Genomic DNA, 19,966 nt, shown 5'->3' with positions numbered 1-19,966 from the left:
ATGAAACGTAAAGCGACTTCTTCCCCAGTCTGAACTCCCCACACGTCCCTTAACCAGAGGAGTCTACTTCTGACTCTTTCTTGTATATCTAAGTACTGTTTTTCATCCTTTTACTTCTGATTGAAGAAAAAAACATGCCATAACAAAGAAACCGTGGGCATCAGCAGTCATGGAGAAGTTATCTTTCAGAGGTAAAACTGAGTCCAGGGCCTGAGCTGCCTGCTCGTCTCAGCCACTAGATTGACACAGGAGTTGGGTCACAGACTAAGTATTTATTATCAGAGCACCAGTGGTCTGAGAAAGCAGTGGGTTAACATTTCCAAAAACTGCCTTAATGTTCTCAGAGCGGCTGGGGGTATTTAAGGGCAAATCTGGGCCTTCCTCTAAAGGCCACCTGATGGTTCCTGGGGTCTGCACCGAGCCTTCCCTCTGGCCACGTGATTCTCTGGTGGAACAATGATGGGAGCAGCCTGGAAAGAATGCTGGACCATAGAGATTGTGATCAATAAGCCTAAGGGTATTCATTATAAGGGTAATTTTCTAAAACAGGGAACTGGGTGGGACAGGGGACCTTCTGAGATCAAGCCACAGGGGGTCGATCTGTTGTTAAACTATAGGGAGGTCAAGTAAAGGTGAGGCTGGGGACTCTGCGAAGCCTCTTCTGTGGGGGTGCCAACCAGGCGCTGCCTAGGGAAGAGCACACAGACCTTCCTTAGTCTCTGAAAATCCTACGTGGCTGAGAGTCGGTTTAGAACTTGGTTTTTATCCCCTGGCACTTTGCGTCTGGAGTGCTGGCCAGCGCAGGGCAAGGATAAGCCCCAGACCACGACCCTGAGTACCCCCATTCCTTTTAATGGTTCTGTTGTGTTGCTTATTTATTTAAATAAGGTGATAACTGACTTTTTGTTATTAGAAAACAAAACGGATGGTTGACCTTGTAGCTAAATCACTGCTCCTTTACTCAATTATTTCTTGAGAAATTCTTAGGGCTGGACAGTCATACTCTTTAAAAACTTAATACATTTTCCTAGATTGCCTATCGGAAATGTTTGCCTGTTAATCTGTGGATGGGACCACCTCCTGTGTTCCCCACTCACTGGTCAATGCTTGCAATTGTAAATGTCCCCCTGGGCCTCAAAAGTCATACCCGATCACTGTAGAGTTAAAAACTTGACAAAATTGAACAGTACAGGAGGCTGAGCTCACTAATCTCAACTTCCAGAGAGAACCAACATATTATTTAGTATATTTGTCAACACTTGTTACTAAGGGTAGTAAGTTTAAAATGAGCCGATGTGATTTCTCACACTATCTTCTTACACATTTCTTTTTCTACTTCTCTCTTTCCGTGTCCCGTGTCTATAGACCATTCTTGAATTGACCATATGAATAAATAAATACAACCCAACCGATATTCCATTGTAGCTATTGGTGAACATCTGTCACTATATCCATCAATGTGTTGTAGTGAACATCCCTGTTCAAATTCTTTGTACATGTACCTATTTATGTGGGTTAATTTTACAGATATGGGATGACTCAGTCAAATAGTGTATACGCATGGCCAAATTGCCACCCAAGGGGCTACATCATTTTATTCTGTCAGTAAGCATGGGACTGCCTGCTTTCCCCCACCATTGTCACCGCTGGCTGTGATTATATAAAAATGTCTGTCGGTTTTATGAGCTACAATGGAATATCGGTTGGGTTTTATTTTATTTTATTTATTATTGCTGACCTTTTTTCCTTAATTTTTGACTTGCCTTTTGTCTTTTTTTCTCATTGATTTGTAAACTTTAAGTGTTAAGGATATTACCCATTTATCATGGAGTAACTTTTTCCCAGTTTATTTGGTACCTTCCTCATCCCTTCATTTCATAAATGTATAATTTACTGCCAGTAAAAAAATCACCCATTTTAGTAGACAGTTCTGTGAGTTTGGACAAATGTAACCATCACCAGTCGATTTCTATCACCCTCTAAAAAGTCCCACATGTGGTCGACCCCCCATCCCACCCCCACTCCCACCCCCAGTTCCTGGTAACCACTTACCTGTTTTCTGTCTCTGCAGTTTTGTTAAGAAAGTCACATAAATGGAGTCCCATACAGTCTGGACTCTTCTGTGTCTGGTTTCTTTGTCTTGGCATCATGCCTTTCAGATTTATCCATGAGTTCCATGTATCAGTGGTTTGTTCCTTGTTATTGCTGTGCGATATTCTGTTGTATGGCTGTGCCACAGTTGATCTGTTTACCAGCCGAGGGACACTGTTTCCAGCTAGGGTTTACAAGTAAAGCTTCCGTAAACATCTGTGTATGGGTTTTATGAACATAACTTTTAATTTCTCTTGGGTACCTAATCTAGGAGTGGGACTGCTGGGTCATACGATAACGTGTGTACCTAACTCTATAAGAAATTGCCAAACAGTTCTTCAAAGTGGCTGTTTTTCCGAAGCAGGATTCCCACAATGTTCGTGACATTTTCCTCGTCCCTCCAATTATAGCAGTTGCAAGCTTTTAATCAAATCTGTTCTTCTTACATGCTTTTTTCCCTTGGCTTGTGTCACAAACCATTTCCATCAGGCCACTGGACGACAACAGCAGTAGTAATGGCTGGCATTTAGGTTGGATGCTTTACAACGCCCCTACATGGGAGCCTACGTGTTGTCTTCATTTTGCAGGCAAGGACACGGGAACTCACAGGTCATACAGCTCGCCCCAGGTCAGCTCATAAATGGCAAGGCTCTGAATCAGAGCTGGTGCCCTCTCCCTGACTCCATTGCGCCCCCATCAGCAGGGACTTTGCTCCCCGCTTTCACTCCCCATGTGGCCTCTGTTAATCACGTGCCGTTTTCAGGGCTGCACTGGGGTCTCTCAGGCTAACGTCAAGCTTGTTTCCAAGGTTCTGCCAGGAGAGCTATTGCCACAAAGGATGTTCCTATATGTATTTTTTTCTGTCACAAAATTAGTTTACCCTCATTTTTCCACTTTGATTTTGACGAGTATTACGGTAAGCATACAGAAAAGCTGCAAGAATAGTACAAAGACCTCTTCTATTGGTTTCATTAGTTTTTAACATTTGCCAGACTTGCTTTATATATATCCATGTTACATTTTTAAAATCTGAGTCATTAGATGGTCGGTTACATACATGGTGCCTCTTTATCCATTAATGTCTCAGTGTGTGTTTCCTAAAGACAAAGGCATTCACTTACATAACCACAATACAGTTCTATCCAATTGAGGGAATGTAACACTGGTTCAGGACTTATATCTGAAATCTACAGCCCATATTCCGTGTTTCCCCACCCCTGATCCAATCAGGATCAGACATTGCCTTTAGTTGTCATCTCTTTTGTTCTCTTTTATCTTGAACAGTTCATGAGCTTGTCTTAGCCTTTCACAATAGGGATATTTTCGAAGGCCGGCTATTTGAGACTTAATTTGGGTTCATCCGAGTTTCCTTATTCGCTTCAGGTTGTGCGTGTTCAGCTGGAATACAGCATAGTCCATATCTCATAACAAAAACTCCAAACAGTGTTCCCTTGTGTCCCACAGGGAAGTCTTGTGACCAACTGGCCCCCGGCGCTCCCTGCCATAAAGGAAGAGGAAAGCAGTGAGGAAGAGGCCACAGCAGCCGTCCCTGCTAAGGAGCAGGACGCTGTCCCTGAAGGGCTGGACAGAGTGCACACCCCAGAGCCCTTGGACGACATCCCCACGCGTGACGACCAGGAGGGCTCCTCTCCAGAAAGCAGCCTGCCCTACAAGTGGGTGGTGGAGGCCGCAAACCTCCTCATCCCAGCCGTGGAGTCCAGCCTCTCGGAAGCCCTGGACTTGATTGAGTCGGTAATGTTGGTGACACCACTTCCCCGTGGGCCTGGAGCACCCCCCAGCAGGGCGTCCTTCGGTGGGTGTTCACTTATGATCCCAATAACATTTACAGAGCTGATGCTAAGTGCCAGCCTCCAGCCCGGACCTGGGGATACTGACATAGTTGCTGTCTAGTCCCTGTCCTCAAGGAGCTCCTGACTCAACATTGTACCCTACAGGGTGGGGTGGGAGGACTCCCCAGAAGAGGTGGCACTGGCGCTGCATCCTTGAGGGTGACAGGGGAGGGTGTTTGAGACCAATAACATGGCACAGTTGAGTTTGGTGTTTGTGGCACCACTGATGGTTGGGTGTCCCTAGAGAGGGGCCTGGAAAGTGCTGGGGCTGGAGCGATGAGTGGGTTCTGATTACTCGTGTGTCAGGCCCTGAGGCCGAGCTGGCTGTGGGTTGTGCCCCTTGGCAGAGAGCTCTGTGGTGAGAACCCCCCTCTTGGTGTGGCATCCCCAGCTGCCATGGTGTGGAACAGGTCACAGAAGATAGTGGCCAGAGGCCTGGCCAGCAGGGGCAGTGGAATTCAGGGGAGGCGGGTGCCCCGCATTCACCTTCCCACTTGGCCTTCCCTCTCCTTGCTAAACATGACAAGCCAGGTTCTGAGCTTACTGTACAGTCCATCCAGTATTCTGTGAGGTATGTCCTTTCTCTGTTTTGTAGATGTGACTGAGGCTCAGAGAGGTCAAACATGGGCCCAGGGTCACACAGCGAGTAAGCTTGGTAGTCTTGACCCGTGTGCTGTGCTTTCACTGTCTTCCTCAGTGTGGGGTTGGATTGTACTGTCTCCGGGGGGCCGTCTCTCAGTCCCTCTGACGCTGGGTCTCATCTCTTAGCACCAGCTGCAGGGTCCATCTGTAGTGTCCCTTCCACTCCAAGGAACTTCTGAGTAGCTTCAGTCTGTGCAGCAAATAGCCCAGAGGCTGCCGTGTTCTGTCCCTCTCTTGGGCCCTCGGGAGTGTTGAGATGCGAGTTGGGCCCATTCTGTGCCCAGCACTGTTGGTACTTCATGCTGTTGCTTCCTTCATCCTCAGACTCTTCTGTATCTTCCTCTACTTGATGGGCACAGAGAAAGGGAGAGGGGAGCTCACTTTTATTGAGCACCAGTGTCTGCAAGGCTTAGTAATTATAGTATCTAGCATTTGAGTGCCTACTATGTGCTGGGCTTGTGACTTGCTACCTACACACATGCTCTCTGGTAGTCCTTTAACAGCCCTGTGAAGTGGGTGGCGGTCTCATCTCCAGGGAGCCATCCGAGCTCAGCAGAGGTTAGGAGGCCTGTCCGCCATCACAGCTGGTGAGTGCCAGGGCCACGCATCAGGCCCCGCTGTCGGCATAACCTGGGGCTCTTCCACGATGACTTTCAGCAGCCAGTGGAGTTCAGTTGTTACATCATTTGCAGAAATGCTGCTGTTGGTGCCTCCCTTGCAGCGCCTCCGAAGTCCTTGCAGGATGTTCTCTGGTCTATTAGATGCCATCAGTTCTGGGGCCACCCCCAGGTTGGGGTCTGCTGGGAGTGTGGACCGAAGTCAGCACTGCACTGAGCTGGCCCTTAGGAATGGACTGCCCCAGGCTGCTGGGAGTCCCATGGGTCAGAAATCGTCACTAGGGGCATCTGGGTCTACTCAGGATCACACCTCCAGGGACCCAAATGGAAGCTTCTGTCCAGAAGCCTTTTGGCTGGGGTGTAATTTGCTGGGCCAAGACCTGGGTATGCCTCTCAGGGTTACTCAGAAAATTAGTGACCTTGGGCAGATCGTACCCTCTCTGGCCTGGGGTCTTCAGTATGAAAGAGGGACATATTGCTTCCCTAGCAGGGTCATTGTGGGATTGGAAATAGCTTCGGTGAAGTGGCTTAGGGGGCACCCATGATTGACAGGCTGTCAGAGCCCAAGCGCTGCTTCCTCTCGAATGTGACTGCAAATGAAGACCCTGAAACCCAGGGACAGACTTGGGCCCACAACTCCCGCTTCTTCCCCTCTGTATTAAGGAAATAACTAGAAATGCAGATTTTTAAGATGTTCATAAAGATTCATTTTTTAAAATTAGGGGGAAAACTAAGTGTCCAACATAAGGGGAATAGTGAAGTAACTGACAGTCATATGCTGACGTTTTGCAGTCATAAAAATTATAAGAATTGAAAAATTTTCACCATAACAGCTAATATTAATTAATAGTAAACATTGAGTTCATAGGTAATAGAATTAGGTATTATTATTCCTGCTTTATGGAAATTTTAAATGGAACAAAGCAAGATACAGAAATGATTTATACTATGATGAAAAACATGCAAAATACTAGATATTTAGGAACACGTACATGGGAAAATGCTAAAGAAATGCATAAGGATGGTAAATTCTAAATTCTGATAGTGGTTTCTTATCTATAGTCAGAGGATGTGAGGGGAGGTGGACATAGGGCTTCAGTGATAAGGTTTTATTTCTTTCGCTTATTGTTGGCTATCGGGCTTTTCTTTGTATTTTTCTTTGTGCCTTTTGTATCTTAAATGGTATACGGAACGTTTTATATTTTTATTTTATGTATTTATTTATTTTTTAAAAATTTTATCAGGGAACAGTGTGTTTTTCCAGGACCCATCTGCTCCCAGTCAAGTTGTTTTTAGTCTAGTTGTGGAGGGCGCAGCTCGCTGGCCCATGTGGGAATCGAACTGGCGACCTTGGTGTTATGAGCACTGCGCTCCAACCACCGAGCCAACCAGCTGCCCACATTTTTAAAATAACAGCAAGCAGCCATATGCACAACATGTCTTCTATTTATATTTCCAAACATAAATACACAGACATCGGAGATCCGTGCAAAAATGTTAATGATTGTTTCTGGGCTATGGGATTGTACGTGACACTTGTGTGTTTTCCTTTAATGAATGAGTCCTTGTATCAGCTGGTAGAGGAGCAGAGTAATTACAGTGACTCCTAAACCCCCCTCTCTGGGCAGGACCCCGATGCTTGGTGTGACCTGAGTAAATTTGACCTCCCCGAGGAGCCGTCTGCAGAGGGCAGTGTCAGCAGCAGCCCCGAGCAGCCTCAGCCACCACAGCAGCAGCAGGTGCCACCGCCCCGCCAGTCCGCTCATGCCGGGCCCAGCGTGACAGAGTACCGCCTGGACGGCCACACCATCTCCGACCTGAGCCGTGGCAGCCGGGGTGAGCTGATCCCCATTTCCCCCAACACTGAAGTGGGGGGCTTGGGCATTGGCACGCCGCCCTCTGTGCTCAAGCGGCAGAAGAAGAGGCGCGTCACCCTGTCCCCCGTCACGGAGAACAGCGCCAGCCTGTCCTTCGTGGACTCCTGCAACAGCCTCACCCCCAAGAGCACACCTGTCAAGACCCTGCCTTTCTCGCCCTCCCAGGTGTGTGGACCCCACCCCGTCTCCTCACCGGGTTCTGTTTACCCAGTACAGGGCCTGGCATGCAGACATGCCATTCATTCAACATGTACTCATGGATTGTCTGCTGGGTGAGAGGCTGGGGACAGAGGGGTGAGCAGAAACAAGCCTGGCTCTGCCCTCACAAAGCTTACATTCTGGCAGGAAGACCAGTTAGTAAGAAAAGACCAAATAAACGTGAGACATGGAGTGAAGGGCAGTGCATCTAGTCTGGGGAGAGGGTGTCATCCAGGAAGCCTTCCATGAGGAGGAGGAATTGTTTGAGCTGGGGACACATGGGCAACGAAGGGAAGGGACTCAGTATTTGTTAAAAGAATCATTTATTGAGCACCTACTTCCTACCAGATTGGCAAGCACTGGGAGCAAAGATAAAGAGGACAGCGGGTGCTGGGGAGAGGCTTGTAACAGTTGATGGGAATGTAGTGTGGGACATGCTCTGAGGCCAGCGGTTACTGAGCCATTCAGACCTTCCTGTGTTCTGAGTGCTGCTCAGGAGGCCCCTCCTCCCTACAGGTCAAGGGGCGGCCTCAGGCTTTCTGGAGAATTGTGCTTGAGCCGGGTTTTAGGGGTCAGTTGACTTGAACAAAGGCAGACACAGGCGGAGAGGGCAGAGTGAGAGGTGTGATGTCCAGAGTGAGTGATGGGTGGGGGGCAGGAGGGGGACGGGGCCTTAGGGGGCCATAGGTGCAACGGAGGGGTGTGCACTCTGCTGGGTCTGTGGGGGGATGGGTGGTAGGGCTGTGGGACAAGGGTCTGGCTGAGACAAGTCTTAGCGTTTCCCTGTCCTGGGCAGGAGCAGGGCAGGTGTAGGCTTTGGGTCTCACTGGGTGGGCTCTCTTCCGTGAGGATGTGAGAGAGCGAGGCAGAGGTGGCACATTTCAGGAGGCTGCCCCATCATCTGCTGCAGGGAGACCACGTGCTGGGGATGCTAGTGGTTTTCCCAAGAGGGCTGTGCTAGGGCTGCCATCGCAAAGTACCACACACTGCCTGGCTTAACAAATGTATTTTTTTCACAGCTCTGGAGGCTGGAAGTCGAAGATAAGGTGTGGGCAGGGTTGGTTCCTTCTGAGGCCTCTCTGTGGCTTCCAGATGGCCATCTTCTCCCCCTGTGTCTTCACAGGGGCTTTCCTCTGTGTGTCTGTATCCTAATCTTATAATCTCTTCTTTTATAATCTGAGGATACCAGTGTTATGGATCAGGGCCCACCCACATGACCTCATTGGGCCTTCATCCTTTCTTTAAAGGCCTTATCTCCAAATACAGTCAGTCATATGACTTCAACATAAATTTTGGGAGAACACAGTTTAGCCCCTAACTGTCCCCGCGTCAGGACGGCTGGCTGGACAAGGAAGACAGCAGAGCTCTGAGCTGGCCAAATAGCAGCGCAGGACGGTGGCGTGGTGGCTGCCCTGCTCTGAGGACCCCACACAGGGCAGTGGCCCTCCCAAGGGTACCTCCAGGACAGAGAGCGGGAGAGGGCAGTGCTTCAGACTTGGCTCAAGTCTGGATTTGAGTCCTCAAGCATTCAGCATAAGAATCGATTCATAAATTCCTGTAAACCTAGGTTTTCTTACCTAAATAGGGGATTGTAATAGTCCCTACCTCTCAGAGGTCTGAAAACTCCACGAAATTCTTGGTGTGAAGGGCTTGGCCCTGACAGGGCAAGGTGCTATCTAACTGTCAGCATCTGCACTGCCATTGTCACCGTGCCCTGTCCATCACAGGTCATGGAAGAGATGTTCCCACACAGTCACTGTTCTCTGTCTTACGTTCACTGGCAGCAGCACATGGGGCTGGCAGGTGGACCTCCCAGCAACCTGGCAAAGCAGGATATTGGGGCGATGACGAGTACAGGGGTCCACGTGAACTTGCTGATCTGATCCAGCCCTTGTTCTCTGGTGCCTGACCGGTGGGAGCGCTCCTAGATCAGGAGGGGACCTGTCAGAGTAGCCATGGTGGGGAAGGGTCTTGAGGGTCTCACCTCACCCCACAGGTCACCACTTCGTTTTGTTTCCCTTGTCTTCCCTGGTAGTTTTTAAACTTCTGGAACAAACAGGACACACTGGAGCTGGAGAGCCCCTCGCTGACGTCCACCCCGGTGTGCAGCCAGAAGGTGGTGGTCACCACGCCCCTGCACCGGGATAAGACACCCCTGCATCAGAAACACGCTGCGTGAGTGCTGTGTCTGCCCACCGTTTCCCCCGCTGCTGGCCCAGGAGCATAGGGCCCACCCGTGCCCCCAGCACTGGCCAGCGTGGTCGGGCCAGGATCACTGAAGAGGGCAGGGCACTCTTGGAAAAACACCTGAGACTCAAGAAAGTGGCCTCCTTGTGGCCACCACACCTCGTTTTTGTCAGTGTAGTCTGGTGCTTTACCATTGTCCTAACTCATTTATTTTTTAATTTGGTGGCTTTCTAATCTCAGGAATGGAGAGAGTCCAAATTGCCATGACAAACTTAATCTCTACGTCTTTCATACGTGTCAAGCACACATCCTTACATGAAGGACAAACACTCCCTCAGTTCTCTCAGGACCGGAGCTGCCTCCCTGCCTCCCAGGCTTACAAAGCATAGCGTTTCACCTTCTGAAGCCTGTGCAGGCTGCTCACCTGTGGGTTTCTAGGGAAAAGCTTTCATAATACGTTTCCTTCCTTGTGTCATGGTGACTCAGTTCCAGGTAGAGAGAGTTGCTTCACTGTGCTCTGCTTATTCCATTTGCTGCAGAAGAAGCACTGCCGTTTATTATTTCACAAGCAAGTTATGGGATTGGAATTTTAGCCCTCGTAACGATAACGCATTTCTGAAAAGATTTAGGAATCCCTTGGTCAGAGATCAGTCTCTCGACAGTTGACCTGAGATTTAACATAGATAACGTTTCATATTTGGAAACATTACAGTCATTATTTCTTCAAATATTTTTCCTGGGCCTTCCATCCCCAGTCCTCATCAGGGACTCCACAGTTACATACATGTTAGGCCACTTGACGTCCCACGCTTACTAGTGTTCTCATTTTTTCATTCTTCATTTTTTTCTGTTTCATTTTGGGTGCTTTCTATTGCTGTATCTTGATGTGTACTAATCTTTTCCTCTGCCACATCTAATCTCCCAGGAACCCCAGCCGGGACATTTTTCATCTCAGGTATTGTATTTCCTTCTCTAGAAGCTCAGTTGGATCTTTTTAAACATCTCCCCTGTCTCTACTTTTTGAACATAATGAAATACATCCCCAGTAACTGTTTGAATTTCCTTGTCTGCAGATTTTAGCGTGTGTCTCAGTTTCAGTTGATGGGTTTTCCCTCTCATCCTGGGTCTTGCTTGACCTGTTATTTCTGCTGCTTTATAGGCCCGGTATTATCTGACTTGGTGCCAGACCTGAGTTCTCCTTTGCTGGGTGCTGTATACTTGTGTATTCCTGTAACTGTTTTAGAGCCTTCTCTGCGATGCTCTTAATTTTTTTGAAATAGTTTGATCCTTTTGGGTCTTTTAAAGATTTATGAGGTGGGACCAGAGTAGCGGTTAGCTCAGGGTCCTCCGATCCCAAACCCAGTGCCTTGAGGATGCTGAGGGTTTCTAGGCTGGCTGGTGGGCGTGAGCTCTGGTCCAGCCCTGTGAGTGTCGCGCACTGTTTCCTCTGATCTCCTCTGGTGGTTCTTCCCTGGTCTCAGGTCGTCTCTGCTCAGGTGTGCATAAGTTACTGCCCTGATGAGTATCTGAGGAGGACGCTCTGCACATGTCTGCAACTCAGGACCGTGCCAGCTTCACCTGCGTTCCTCTGCCCGGGGCTGTGCCCGGCATCTCGGTGCTGCCGGCTCACCTCATTTGTCTCCCGTCTCTCAGGTCACTGTTGCTGGAAGTCCAGTGTCTTGAAACCCATCGTTTCATCGATTGTGGTGTTATTTTTGTTGTTTCAGGTGGGAGAGACAATCTGGTCCCTGATGTTCCGTTTTGGCCAGAAGTGGAAGTCTGCTTCTTAGTGTTCACATCCACGTGACTGGCACAAAAGACTTGTTTGGTTTTCCCATTTTCTCTTCCAAAATTCTTTGTGACATTTGCAAGACTTTATAGGCAAGAAGTCTTTGGACTTAATTCCAAATTTGACTGGTTTCCTTGCCCACTGAATTTATATCCCCATTGTTTCCCCCCCATGGAAGTTAGGGTTTATCGGAAGGGTCAGTTCATTAACCAACACACAAAACCAAACACAGTCAGTGTGTGGTATTTCAGGTGGTGATGGAAACTACAGGGAAGATTATACAGGTCTGGGGATCACAGAGTCATGGCAAGGGGTTTCTCATTTAGATAGGTCAGGGGCGGTCCCCTCAGGGGAAAAGCCGGGCAGAATTCTGAGGAAGAATTATTCCAGGCAGAGTGAACCACAGAGACAAAGGGTCCAGGGTAGAAACACGCTTTTGTGTTTTAAGAACTAAAGTAAGGCCACTGTTTAGAGTGCATTGGGTGTAGAGAAGTACAGGAGAGAGAGGTCAGGGTCACCAGGGCCGTGTGTGTGTGTGTGTGGGGGGGGAGGCCTGGGCTGAGCTGTGTAACACACACCCCTAAGACTACTGGTTCATAAGAGCAAACCTTTCCCTCTTTTAAAATGTTACGTTTTTGTTGGTTTGTTTTTTCTGGGTTAGATGGAGTGTTTTTCCACATTATTTTCAGAAGGTATGAGGCCTGTGCTTTCTGAGGTCTGGGCTGTCTATACCTTGTTTTTCAACAACAGGAGCTGGAAGTAGAAATCCAGAGGGAGAATAGTTGTGACTCTAAGCCGTGGACTCTGCTCTGTTTTTCTTACGGCGTTTATGGTGTAGAGACTTCCGACACTTATCCGGCTGTTTCTCCTTTGTAGGAAATCTTTTTTTTCTCCCTGGATCCTTGTAGGGGTTATTTGTTTTTGTGGTATTTATTTATTTATTTATTTATTTACTTATTTATTTAGTTCTTCCTGAAATTTACCAGGCTACATGTAGGTGTGCTATCTCTTTGTTAATTCCCTCCACACCCCCCATTGTTATTTCAAACTCAATACTAAACTTTGAACTGAGCAAATGTGCTGTTATTTCTTTTATTCTTGTTTCTCTGACGTCTCTCTGCCCCTTTCCTCCTACCTTAGGAATTCGAATTCTTCCTTCACAGGCTCATTGGTCTGTGTCTCTTTTCACCTTCATATTCCTATTCATTGTCTTAAGCGGTTGCCTTTGAACTCGGGGAGAACGTCGTAGGATTGCCCTCTTATTCATCCACTTGGCTTTCTGCAGTTCCCCACCTGCTGAGTCCGCCGGCTTCCCGAAGAACATGGTTTCCATCTCCAAGCCATCTTGTGTGTTCCCTCACCAAGTTGGCCTCCCTTCGTTTTTTCACACCGGTGTATTCTCAGTTCTTGCTGATGCTGTGACATAGAGAGGTTCTCGCGTTTTCTCACATTGATTGCAGAAGCTCCATGGCCCACAGAGACGTTGGACCACAGGTCGGCGTCATCCCTTTGAACCGCCATTTGAACTGCGAGGTGTTTCTGTTTGACCAGTGCTTATCTGGCTTCGCTCATCCTTTTAGAGGGGTCCCTGGGTTCCAGGGGGCAGATAACAAGGACATGGGAACAGATTGGGTGGATCCCTGTCTAGTCTCTCAGTCGTGAGGAAGAAAAGAATGGTTCGTACTTGTTCTAGCCTTTTATCTCCCTGTGGAATGCCTGGCAGGCTGAGGGAAGTGACTGGAACGGCAGCTGCAGGCGGCCCTGTCCAGGAGTGGCACCTGCATTCCTGAGCACTGGGGGTGTTTCTCCATGTCCTCGGACCTCCCCAGTCAGGCTTTGGGAGCCAGCTATGGGGGCGTCTCCCGCTGACTGAAGTCTCACAGGCCTCATGCAAGTGGAGTTTGGCACCTGCCATCAGAACCAAAGTTTGCCCGCAGCCAGCGGGCTGGGCCGTACCTGTAACCCTGGTACTGGGGGTTTGAGGTGCCTCTTCTGTCCCTTCCCCAGCATTGCAGGCAGAAATCACACATTGCTGGGGCCACATCTGGTAGAAGCTTAGTATTTCTGCTTGTGCACCGGACCCTCCCTAGGTTTCTCTGCTAAAGCTTTTCCCTCCGTGTTTGTTTCCCCTGTGATCATTTTGAGGAGACTTGGGAAGAGGGTAAGTTAAGCACATACACTGGCCTCACCATCTCGTACCTGATGTCTGCCCTGCCTTAATGGCACTGCTGCCACTCGATGTCTGGAGAGAGGTGTTGGGAGGGACGCGGTCTAACAGGATTCCTGCCTTACACCCCCGCCCCTGGCCCCTTTCTTGACAGCCACAGGCCTGGCCTTGTTTCATGGAAAGTCCTCGTTATAGACTGATGACCACCAACCTTCTCCACTGTTCTTTCACCTGCCTGGGTCTCCGGGACCCTCCTAGCCTCTTCTGGTTCTTTCCTATTTCCCAGGATGGCCCCTTCCTCTCAGTCCCTAATTAACGCCCTTGTGGGTGGTGTGGTGGGTGGATGAGTGAGCAGGGAAGAGAGTGCAAGCCGGGGTTTCCTTCTTGCTGCCGATGCCAGCGGTCCAGGTGGCAGGAAGGCGGGAGAGTGGCTGCTGTCTGCCCCGAACCCCGTCCCTAAGCCTCGTTCTCTGGCCCTGGCAGGTTTGTAACCCCAGATCAGAAGTACTCCATGGACAACACTCCCCACACGCCTACCCCATTCAAGAATGCCCTGGAGAAGTACGGACCACTAAAGCCCCTGGTATGTGGTATGGTCGGGTGGGTCTGCCAGTGTGGCCTCCTTGGTTCCAGCCATGTACGCTTCACAGAGCCCTCTCCCTCTGAGATCTCATTGGAGTCTCCCAGCAGCCCCGAGAAGTTGCAGATACCCTAATGTTACAAGTAGGCAAACTGAGGCTGATGTACCTACCAATTCATCACAGTTCCCGAGCCCCTGCCATGTGCTAGGCGGGTGCTGGCTGGTGCTGGAGACCCAGTGGCATCCTATATAACCAGATACTACCAGTGCATCGTAAGTGCTGGGAAGGAAACGGGCAGGTGTTGGAATGGAGAAGGACTCGCTCACATGCTGTGGCTAATTTGGGGAAGTGGCAAATTGCTCCTCACGCTGAAGCCCTTGCCTAACTGCTGGTTCTTTACAAAACACTGGAAAGCCACTCGGGGGTGGGCTTGAGATGGCCCGTGAGGAAGCACCTTCTGCGGCGCGTGTGCCAACTACCCTCCCCCTACTCCCAGTTCGTGAGATGGTTTTCCAGTGACGAGAGCTGGCACCTGGGGCTTTCTGAGACAGGCAGGTGTTTTAGAAACCGGTTGAAGGTAAGAGAAAAGCTGGTTGCAGAGAAGCATTGGACCTATGAGCAAAATCTACAGCGTGTTCCCCTCACTTCCTCTCCCCTTGCACTGCGTGGGGTCCTTGTGTGAAAGCCTGTCAGGGGACTGTAGCCTCCCCCGCCCTCTGACAGGCCCAGGCCAGGTACCAGTTATGGTCAGCACTACCCCTTCCTGTCCAAAGGGGACTCGGCTCCGAAATCCACGTGCTCGCCGAACAGGTGTGTAAGGGCAAACCCGACCTTGGCAATTAGAATGAAAGTACACGGGCTTTCCGAGTGACCTGAGGCATCGCTGTACCCTACACCTGCTGCTGCTCAGTAGCGCTCTCCCTCTGGCCTCTGCCGCCCAAGGCTGGAGAGGTTGCCTGGAGCGGAGCCCTCAGGCCCGAGAAAGGGAAATGGAACTAAGCATCCCCATGAGTGTGGAACAAAAGGGTAAAGGAGTTTGGGCTTGAGCATGTCCAGGTTCTGACTGCACAGCGGCGTGACCTTGGGCTGGGCTCTTGCTCTCAGCCTGTTTCTATCCTGCGGAGGATGACGGCTGTTACCTGCATTGTGAGGGTTGCTGGGGCGATGTGGGGGTGCTCCTGCCAGCGTGCCCTCCGTGCACTGAGGCCAAGGTCTGCTTGTCCAAGGTGGGCCAGTTAATGGTTCTGAATAGTGGATGTGAGGCCAGCGTCCCTGCATCTCCTTCCCGTGTTGCCTGAGACAGTCGGGGTGTGGCTGCCACTGCCCCGTATCCTCCATCCTGGGAGTCTCACGTGCCCCCACCCCTACCCCCAGCCCCAGACCCCACATCTGGAGGAGGATTTGAAGGAGGTTCTGCGCTCTGAGGCCGGCATCGAGCTCATCATTGAGGATGAAGTGAGGCCCGAGAAGCAGAAGAGGAAGCCGGGGGTGAGTGGCCAGGGGCGGGAGAGCCTCTTGCTGCCAGCCTGGGTCACGGGGGCAGGAGCTGCAGGGAGGTGAGATGAGGGTGGGGAGTGGGTCTGGGGACAGCTGGTGAAGGGGATGCGTGGGGGAAGTGCAGCTGCGGCCCCGGGCGCTTGTTCTCCCAGAGTGGTTATCCATGAAACCTGCCAAGGGGAGGCTTGGTGCCTGGGACCCTCCCCATGTCCTCTGAACTGTCCCTTAGCTTTTCAGCGTTACGTTTGGACCCTTCTGAAGTGGCCTGTGGGCTGGGTGGGGTGGAGAGAGCCGTGATGAAGACCCAGATGTGATCACTCCCTCCTCGAGTTCAGTGGGTAGAGACACTGGTGACGCTCAGTACACATAGCATTAAGGGCGTAGAAAGGGACACGATTCCGAGTGAAAAGGAGCCGGTCAGGTGTCTGGGCCGTGGGAGGCAGGTGGGGATGTCAGTCAGGTAGGGTGGAGAGGATGGCAGGGGCTGTCTCAGGCCCGCCTCTCCCCTTGCTGCCCTTTGGAGTCCCCATAGCAGGCAGACTCCATGCCCCCTTTTTCTTTGTGCCCCCTTTTCCTGGATGCTCTCTGGAGAAAGGCAGGGAAATGGGAATGTGCCCTGGTGGCAGGCTGAGGTTATAGGGGGCAGGTGGGCAGTCAGGCTGGGAGGTACCACTAGGCCCCTGGGTATGTAGGTAGTGAGAACTTGACTGCAGGCCTTCCCGGGCCTCTGCTCTGTGTTGGATGGTGGTCCGGAGCTGTGGCAGCACCTGAGTGGGGCACACTGCTGCGTTGGGGGATGAGTTAACCCCAGACCCCCTCCCTGGTGTTGGAGCCGGACCCTGAACCCTGAGCTGTACGGAAGGCACAAGGATGGTGCTGACACATTCTCGTCACAAGTGTTGGTGGATGGCCTGGGCCCCGTGGGGTTTACATCTCCATGTTACTGCCTGTGGGTGGGGGGTTTAGTTGTAACTTAGATGATTTTCTGGGCCTGTTTAGGGGGGATACTTGAGACCGGGGGGCTGTCCTAGGGGACATCCATTTGGGGATGAGGAGCGTGTCTCTGGGGAGAGGTTGGCGTTTGTGTCCTGGCTGCCTGTTGCAGCATCTGGCATGACAGTCTTCTCTGGGCCCAGAGTCTGATGGGGCAGCGTCTCCTGGTCCCTCTGGCCCCCCGCTCCCCATCCCCACTGGCACGTCCTGCAGTCAGCCAGGTTCTCTGAGGGCAGCGGGGCCCCTGGACACGCCCAGCCCAGCCCTGACCGCCTGCTCCCTCCGCCCACAGCTTCGGCGCAGCCCCATCAAGAAAGTCCGCAAGTCCCTGGCTCTTGACATCGTGGACGAGGACGGGAAGTTGATGATGTCCACGCTGCCCAAGGCTCTGTCCTTGGTAAGGGGTCTGAGAGACACTGTCCCCCCACCCCCCACCCCCCACCCCAGAACTGCAGAGGCTCTTCTGCCCCAGGGAGGATGACTGTCCTTGGAGGTCTCTGCCTTAGGGACCCTTTAGCTGAGGGGAAGACCTGGAGGTGGAGCGGTCTGGTGATTCTCGCTCGGACTGGGCTTCCCAGCTCCCAGCTCAGCAGTGAGGGTAGGCACCCCCCCACCCCCAACCCCCAGCTTCAGTCAGAGCAGCTCCTTTCTGCTCCTGTCTTTGCAGAAAGTTTTATTTGGCGGGAGTTGTATTTACTAGGACATTTGAATACCATGAATGTGGATCTCTAGCACCTCCTTTTGCATCCTGCTCATGGGGGTGTCCCCAAAGAGGGCTGATGGTATGTGTCGAGCCACAGCCAGGTGGTTGAGGCATATCAGCCCTGGGAGGGGTGCTGTTCAGTTTCCAGGCTGAGCTCAGCACAGGAGCTGTTGCCTACACAGGCTGGGTCCCCAGAAACCATGCCACAAGGTTGATTCCTCAAAGATGACAATGGGGCCAGCCTGTCTTGCTCTGGTGCCCAGTGGGAGGCAGTGAGAGGTGTGGTAGACGTCATGAGAAAAAAGATTGCCTGACCAGATCTTACAAGTACCATTGCTGCACCCACAGTTGCTTGCAAAGAAACTTCCCTCACTCTGGTCAGCGATCCCTGCCAGGCTGGGACTTAGTGCCCTCATGGTAGACCTACTTCTGGCATTGCATCGGGCACGTAAAATAATTACCAAAAAGAACAATGTTATGGGAAGTGGTTAAGAGCACAGGATTTGGAGGGAGTGGGCCTGGTTGGAGTCGTAACACCAGCACTTGCTCTCTGGGATCTGAGCCTCAGGTTCCTGTCTGTAATAAGAGCACCGAGCCCAGCAGACTGTCAGGAAATGAAGGCCAAGCAGAGCAGAGAGGCTGGACAGGCCCAGGGCGTTTTGTGTAGCTGCAGCCCCGCTCCTGGGTGTTTCTGGTCCCAGGAGAAACCAAAGCACTCTTGTCTCCGCCTACGACTGTGGGGGAATAGCCAGCTTCATGTAAAAGGACCCAACATTATCAGGCATTTACTAGGTGCCAGGCGCTGAAATGGGCACTTTCCAAATATTTTCTTAATCTTTAAATGAACTAACTCCCCATCTTCAAGAGGAAACTGACGCTTAGAGAAGCTCATGTCCTGCCCAAGATTTCAACAGCCAGGAGGGGATGGTGCCCGGAAGGGACTGCAGGATTTTTCCTTCCCACTGAGAACTTGTGGCAAAATGGTTGTTAGTCTTTGGCTTCTTTTGATTTCAGCCGACACATGTCCCATCAAACACCTCCAGCCTCACGCTGCCAGGCGTCAAAGAGGACAACAGCCTGCTCAATGAGGGCTTCCTGCAGGCCAAGCCTGAAAGGCTGGCGACGGCCCAGAAGCCCCGAAGCCACTTGCCAACACCTGCCCCAGTGAGTGCCGGCCCTGAATGCGGTATCACCCTTGGGGACTTGCTCTGCTGCCCTTCTCACCTCAGGGCCTTTGCAGAGGCTGTTGCCTCTGCCTGAATGAACGCCTGATTAACTTAGGTTTCAGATCTCAGTCCCAATGCCACTCGCTCAGAGAACCCACATGCTACAGACCCTCCTCCATTCAAGCCCCTCTTTTATGGCACAGGTTTCACTTGTAATTAAGTTCTTGTCTCTGGATTTAGTTGCTTAGCACGTGCCAGTCCTCGAGGGCGGGGCTGCCCTGCCTGCTTACATGTATGAACCCCTCCCTGCTCCTCCTAACTAGCCTCTGTGGCTGTAGCTTTTCCCCACATGGGGGCTGGTCCACATAAGGGGCATGGCTGTGTTTTCTGGTCCAGCCTGCTTGCTTCATTTCTGAGGGAGCCCAGACATGGACAACTTCCCCAGGGCCACCTGGAAGGTGGGGAGAACACAAGACTGGACTCACCAGGGTTTGCTAGGAACACACTGCCCCTTCCTGGATGCTAACTCTTGCCTCCTCCTAGATGACCAGCGCCTGGAAGACGGTGGCCTGTGGGGGCACCAGGGACCAACTCTTCATGCAGGAGAAAGCCCGGCAGCTTCTGGGCCGCTTGAAGCCCAGCCACACATCTCGGACCCTCATCTTGTCCTGAGGGACTTGGCAGTCACGAGCCCATTCTCATGTTTACAGGGGGCTTGGGGACCAAGATTGGTCTGAATGTGAGAATCACACTCAGGTGACCACCTGCAGGGAGGCTTCTGCAGCCAGCCCCTCCCCGGATTGCTCAGGTGGAGTTGGCAGGGCCACCAGTCCTGTCTCATGCAGCTGCGGCTGTTCCTGGTGCTAACAGAACAAAATCCCACCCCTGGCCCTGCCTGGTTCTCCTCCCAGGGCCATAGGGAGCCGCATGAGCTGCTCCCAAGCTCTGGTCAGGCCCGGCCTCATCTCAGACCCCTGCTTAGGACAGGGCATGTGGCCAGCATGCTGCTGCTTCACCCTGTTCGTATATTTTCTTGGAAGAATAAAATTGCCTTTTTCCTGTGCTACTCCGGACTCTGCCTTCCTCCTGGGCCCTGCTTGTGGTTCCCTGGCGACTGTCATTGGGGCCCCAAGGGATGTGGGGACCTGGGTCCTCATCCTGAGTTCAGCCTTGTCTGCACAGCGCAGGCCCAGGGCTCTGTCCCCCCCACAGTGTGCTGGGGGCAGTTTTGTCTTTGTACCCAGAGGATGTCTCAAAGTTGTGAGGACTTTGGCTGCTGGGTGGGGGTGAATACGTGATACATAAGGGCCTGGCTTGGCCCTCACTCTGGATGGTTGACCTGGCCCGCAGTGAGCCCAGCCCCCAGGTCAGACTGGTAAACAAGACGTGACGGGCAGCTGAACAGAACCTCCTAGCCAAAGTGGCCCTAACTTCCCACGGCCATGGCAACTGTTGCAGCGTGGGCTGTAGACCACCCTGGTCACAGCCCAGTGGGCAGTCTGGACTTGGCTGATAGCTGGGAAGAGTCTCTGGGGATTGAAGAGGGGCAGCTTCTAGGTCTGAGAACGTCTAGATTGGAGTGATGTTTCCAGCACTGGGGTTCATGAG

At 51.5% G+C, this 19,966-nt stretch overlaps 1 protein-coding gene across 1 annotated transcript in view; it reads left to right on the top strand.

Annotated features, from left to right (window-relative positions):
* MYBL2 (MYB proto-oncogene like 2) overlaps positions 1–19,424 on the top strand; it is a 31,141-nt gene extending 11,717 nt beyond the window's left edge. The window contains exons 7-14 of the mRNA XM_074317918.2: positions 3,556–3,843; positions 6,829–7,242; positions 9,311–9,450; positions 13,902–14,001; positions 15,374–15,487; positions 16,782–16,886; positions 18,207–18,356; positions 18,902–19,424. Coding sequence (XP_074174019.2) covers positions 3,556–3,843; positions 6,829–7,242; positions 9,311–9,450; positions 13,902–14,001; positions 15,374–15,487; positions 16,782–16,886; positions 18,207–18,356; positions 18,902–19,030 — 1,440 coding nt within the window. The 3' untranslated portion in view covers positions 19,031–19,424. The remainder of the gene's footprint in view (positions 1–3,555; positions 3,844–6,828; positions 7,243–9,310; positions 9,451–13,901; positions 14,002–15,373; positions 15,488–16,781; positions 16,887–18,206; positions 18,357–18,901) is intronic.
* Positions 19,425–19,966: the final 542 nt, after the last annotated feature.

This window comes from Rhinolophus sinicus, chromosome 13 (assembly GCF_057876585.1).
Source record: "Rhinolophus sinicus isolate RSI-liver-muscle chromosome 13, RSI-T2T, whole genome shotgun sequence".
Taxonomy (NCBI): domain Eukaryota; kingdom Metazoa; phylum Chordata; class Mammalia; order Chiroptera; family Rhinolophidae; genus Rhinolophus; species Rhinolophus sinicus.
Note: the sequence above shows the minus strand (reverse complement) of the source record. Positions and strands in the feature narration are given on the sequence as shown.